This window comes from Carex rostrata, chromosome 12 (assembly GCF_964058835.1).
Source record: "Carex rostrata chromosome 12, lpCarRost1.2, whole genome shotgun sequence".
In the NCBI taxonomy this organism is placed as follows: Eukaryota; Viridiplantae; Streptophyta; class Magnoliopsida; order Poales; family Cyperaceae; genus Carex; species Carex rostrata.
The window spans coordinates 4763050-4769049 of record NC_135929.1 but is presented as its reverse complement, the minus strand read 5'-3'; the positions used below and the strand labels follow the sequence as shown (position 1 = coordinate 4769049).

At 35.2% G+C, this 6000-nt stretch overlaps 1 protein-coding gene across 1 annotated transcript; it reads right to left on the bottom strand.

Moving 5' to 3' along the window:
- Positions 1–1125: 1125 nt before the first annotated feature.
- GATA9 (GATA transcription factor 9) lies at positions 1126–3232 on the bottom strand. Its single transcript, XM_078312053.1, has 2 exons — positions 2842–3232; positions 1126–2140 (listed from the first exon to the last, which is right to left on the bottom strand). Exons 1-2 carry the CDS (start codon positions 3100–3102, stop codon positions 1337–1339), a joined length of 1065 nt encoding a protein of 354 aa, XP_078168179.1. The 5' UTR covers positions 3103–3232; the 3' UTR covers positions 1126–1336.
- Positions 3233–6000: the final 2768 nt, after the last annotated feature.

Below are 6000 nucleotides of genomic sequence, written 5' to 3'. Positions count from 1 at the left end.
TTTGCCGAGGAATAGAAAACAAATTAGTGGATCAGCACATCTCGTGAAGTATATTTGAGTCGAAAATACACTAAATCTCCTACACAGTAAAACAGCTGTACATAAATCTATAGAAAAGGAAACATCATTAATAGAAAATTAGTTTTACTTATAATTATCATGCTAGCTAGAATTTGCATGCAAAAAGGAATCGAAAGCTGGTGGTACTAGTATCTTACTACAAAAAGAAAATCACCATGCTCCAATTTCAGAGCATCAGATGTGTAACTAAATCATATATTAGATTAGCACTATCTTCTCTTTCATCGCGCTGCCATCAGCTATATATTTTTTTTTTTCTGAAAATATAATAATAACAATCATTGCCAGAACTCTGACCATTGAAAAATTTACTCACTGGCAAAAAAGTTAACATTTATCCCCACATGGTCCCTGGTAGGGATTAATGTTCAAATAAGGAAGCTGCAGATCGTACAACATAAAATAACTCGCATGCTGGTAAATTACTGGTACCATCTCGCTTTCTGATACAATTATATATTTAGGCGGATTGTGCATCCATAACCCGACAATTCATTTACAACCAAGCTCACATCAGTGGTTTAAGCATGAACATTTTTAGTGTTACGAAAATTAAAATGCACAGATATCGTATATCATCAAATTTGACACAGACAATTCAGTCAATTTTATTTTTTCACAGCTGAGCGAAAGAGCATCAGAAGTGTATTATCTAAACCGGATCCATCTGTGAGACTGTGACAGCCCGCAATGGATAAGGTTTGCACAGTGGTATCCAGCCTACATTCCCTGGAAAGTGGGCCCGTATGACCTATTTTTTTCGGTAAAAAGAGAAGCCTGGTAATGAAGCTAAGAAACATAGATTCAAACGATCACGTGCTCTCTATGGTACAGACAACATGCTTCAACCCCTTCTTTGTTTGGTTGTACACACTATTTATATGAACTCGACCCCAGGGAAAGTTGACAATTCTATTATCTTACAAAACCATTAAAAGATATTACAAATTGAAATATGCAACCAGAGACATGCTTCGTTATAATTTCCAATCTTTTTGGAACTTTTTTTCTCAAAGAAAAGGAAAAACAGAAAAACAACAGGAGTTGAAAAAAGGAGTTCAATTACAATGCTAAATTCCCTAGAATTATTTTCTAAGGGTTAGAGGAAAGAACTGAAAAATTAAAAAATAACACGAAAATTTTAAACCTCCAGCTCAGGAGTCATAACTACAACTAAAAACATAAACAACCAAAAAAGAACGTCCTAAATTTGAAGCTTAGTTCTGCAAATTAAAACCTCTGACAGGTACACAGTCTAAATAAGCTGCCGAAAATTGGGCCCAATCTGATGATGGATCAAAAAGTCGTCACCATTCCGTTCATGCGCCGGAGACGGGCCATGATGCAAGAGCAGTTGATGCTGCTGGAGATGTTGTAAGTGCATTTCCTTCTGGCGCCGCAACTCAATCACCTTACGGTGCGAGTTTGAGTGCCTAGATACCACAAAAGTTGGGCTTGACGCTGGTCGGTACTCCGGAACGAGCCGGCCTGACTTGTAACGGACTCCACAGGCATTGCAAAGAGTCTTTGGCCCCATGGGCCCAGTGCGCCACTGTGGCGTCTTGTCAGTCTCACAATGAAGACACCTCCGCCCAGCTGATGGCGGGGCCAATGCAAACATTGGCATTTCCCTTTTCTTCGGTTGTTTATTGACAAGTTTCTTTACAAGGATAGGATTGGTAGAGTTAGAGTCCGAAGGTTCCGCAGGGCCAAGACCAAGGATAGGTGCTGACAACCAGCTGCTTGCGCCTGAGGATCTGGACCGCTTGCTGCGGGCCTTGCAGGGGAGGTGAATCAGATGGCCAGGATGAGATGTGGCAGCTGCCGAATGGCGGTTCGTGAAGGAGGAGGAAGGGGAGGGGATGGTGGTCGCGGTGAAGGTCGGTTCGACTTTTATTGAGGTGGAGATGGTTTCGGTCTTAATTACAGGATTTGTAGATAAGGTGTTCGATTTAACGCCGGAGGGGGAAATGATTTGAAGCTTTTGTAGGTCTTCACTAGAGAATGATTCTTCTGCAAAATTGGATAGCCATTCCAGCTCCGCTAGCTCGTCTAATTGCTGTTTGAGACAATAAATGTTGATTAATTTTAAAATTGCTTAAGTGGATAAGAGATTTAGAAATGGAAAAATTGGCAGCTCGGTTAAATGGCTGGAATGGGTTTTAGAATGCTAGAATTGTGAATTATAATCGAGAATTCTGAAAATGCATGAAAAGTCCCTGGTCAAAACAAAATCGACAATGCACTGAACAATATAAGTTATATGATTTTATTATGTCTTTAATTCATCTTTTATTATGTACAAAAAGTTTAATTAATTTGGAGGCAGTAAAGCTTCAAAATAGAACGCATGGAACCCGAGAATTGTAGTCCGGATAATTAATGTCAGAATTGTGTAATAGCTGAAATAATATTAATCGAGAAACAGCTCAATTGTAGGTGCAGTGTTATTATTATGAAATTCAAAAAAAAAAAAATCGGAGAGTTCAAAATTTCAAATTAAGTAACAAATTTGTGTAACGGCTTCATAAGAAGCAGCTGAAAATGACATCCAGTTCCTTCACAATTCAAAATGCACCAGAAGAATTTTTTTTTTTTTTTTTTTATAAAAAAAATGCCTCTGAAAATAATTCATTCAAGTCAAACCTTCAAAATCCTATTTTTTTCCGTCAAGGAGATTCGAGAAAAGATACACTCAAATTACAGCACGGAAACTCATAATTCAGGTGAAATTAAAGGATGTCTCATCAGTATTTTTACCGGTTCGCAAAGGTCGCCTGATAATCCAGCTCCAGCAAAGCCACGAACAGCTTGCTCGCCAGAGAAGGAGGAGTTACAGCTATCAACTGCCGTGCTAACAGTGGACGTGTCAGCTGAGATATTCCCGTCTTCCACGTCATCGCCTCCACAGCCAAGCCCTAGCTCCTCCTCGTCCCCTTCGTTTGAGAAGTCGACGAGAATTTCGTCTATGAACTCGTCCCCGTTCCAGGACACCTTCTTCTCAATATCGTACAACTCCATAAGCTATGCTGCGTTTCCAATTCACTATGTATATGGAGAGAGAAAGCTAAGGGTTTATTTTGGGAGAGAGAAAGAGAGATAGAGGAGGGAGACAAAGGAAAGACTGGCGGAGTAAATAAAGCTAAGGAGAGGAGGTGAAAAAAATCGTATGTACAATTAAATTTATCTCAGGAAGGGAAAAAAAAATAAAGAGGGAAATGAAAAACCTCAATCATACCGCGGAATCGACGCATTATTATTTATTACCCACGGATTTTAATAAAATTACGGTACTACCATTGATTTTTCAGACGATATTTATCCGTTGGATCGTTTGATGTACGGTAAGATTCGCTCGAAGCCAGATTCGGCTTGCGGTTACCGGCTATGCGGTGCCCGCTCGTAGGTTTTCGTCTAAACGCATGGAGAGCTTTTCTGACAGCAGTTACTTTCTTTCGTGCGACCGTACAGTGACGTAAATGCCCCTGTAACTAAAAGGGATCAGCCGATCTGTTGTGTCGGGTGCGGAGCTGATAGGGGTAAATTCGACACATCAAAATTCAGAGGCAGAATCGTAATATGGAGGGAAAGCTCAGGATTTGTGAAGTAACCGGGAATTAACTTCACCGTTAATTTCTCCGGTTAATGTAAAGTAACTAAAGTTATTGGAAACCGAGACGAAAGTAAGGGTAGGCTGATTTATTTATTTTTCATAACGGTACATAATTATTTAAGTTCAAATTTAAAATACCTTTTAATTTATATTCAACTCTGCCTGCTCTTTGGAATTGAGCAAGTCCAATTTTCCAGCCGGCTTCTCTCTTTCCCTCTCATACACTATTTTTTTTTTTTAAAGTAAAACCCTTCCGAAATGTTTGACTTTGTGCATGAAGAGTTTTATTTATTTATTTATGAAAAATGGATTGTTTCGATTTTAGGGTATTAAAATAGGATAATTTATTACGATTTAATGATTATGAGTTAAGTTACAGGCAGTTACGCTTTGATGTCAGCGGAAAGATAAAATGAATAAATAAACGGATAGTCCTTATCAAATGCAAAACTAATAATAAGGATTATTTTTTATCCCTCCACATTATCTATCTAATTATAAAATATAAAAAATCTGAAATAGAATGCCTCAATATTATAAAAAAGCAAAGAGCGAAAAAAAAAAGAAGGGAAAATTACAGCTCAAGCTATCCATAACATTTGATAAAGCCCAAACTATCGGTAAATATTCGATGAAGTAAGTACTTTACTTCATATTATAGATTAAATAATACGGTGGAGACTGAAATTTAACTCGTCTTTAATTTCGAATAAAAGGAAATACTAGTTATGGTAAAGTCAAAGTAAGTAATAACACTAACTTTATATAACTTAATTATGATAAATTCAAAAATTATAGAATAGTGGTTAAAATTATAATTAAATTAGAATGCAATCTAAATTGCGACCCATAAGTGACCCACTTTGTTATTTATAAGGGATGATATTTTCTAACTAAACAAAGTTTCCTTATCGATCGAGGAGATTCCAATACTAACATAATTGACGAAAATGTTATCCTTCGTATAGGAATTTATAATTTCAAAATAAGTACTTCTAACAATAGCTGATTTAATAACGTTGATCTTTTTATCATGTTATTTTTTTGTAGACTCGAAGTATTTTTATTTGGTTGCAATACAGTGGAGAAAGCAAAGAAACACACAAACACATCAATTCCACAATTAATCCACAGAGGAATTTTTTAATCTTTTTTCCCTGACGGTGAACATGTGAATCATTATCCAAGGGCATTATTACAAAAATGCTTTATATGTGCGAGGATAAAAGATGGCATCCCATCTCGATATTATAATCATAAACAAAATTTGTATCTGTGAATTGTATGTATTTCAGCATGAAACTAAACGAAAATTTTGTTTAATCCGTGAATTAAATGCAAATTAAATGAATTGCTTGAGTTCTCTTCACATTTTTCACTTTGTGTTTTCTAAATGTCACGTGAGTAAAGCATCAAAGAAACTGAGTTATAAATGCGAAGTGCTTAGATACATGTGCTTCATAGTTTTTTTCTTCCGTGTAGAGGTGATCAATTCTTCAACTCATCCATTTGCTAAAAAATAAAATAAAAAATAAATCATCATCTCGTCTTTTCACTTTTTACATTTTTTTATGTATAAAATCTGACAAATTTGTGCACCTAACCATGACAAGTTGATGACGAATTTTAAAATAATATTTGTTTTATATTTTGACGATATTCTTAAGCATTCCTCTAAAGTCCAAACGAACAAAATAATTTAACATATTTTTGTAAAAAAATTACGTTTAATATATGTATTAGCACAACTTTACAAGTTTTACGAGTATAATGGATTTAATACTTATATAACTTGAGCATTTTATATATTTTTTTATCAGTTTTAAAGAAAAAATCAACATTAATACACTATTCGTATTTAGAAAATAAATTATGCTTGTAATATATTCGAAACACAAACTTGTCACCGTGATAGGAGGCAAAGCCAGACTAATTTCAAACTATGCAAATCAAATACATATTGGAAGTCAATCATATAATTAAATTTTTCATGTTAAGAATAGAATAAATTTACAATATTTATGACGACTTACTCTAATTTATATAGAAAAACATACACAGATATATATAAAAAAAAAATCAATTAAACCTTATTCATATAACTTAAATCCGCTCTGACTATGATTGCAATCACAACCTGCCATTGTGCAGATAAAAAAGAGTGATTTGTTTCGTATATTTATGTACCATCTATATGAATTTATTAGACCTCCACAGTGTAATTATTTTAGCCTTTGTATGATCTCTGTGATATATTAAATTCGCTAAATCTACCTGGATCTCATGTGGCAGAGGCTCTATCACAA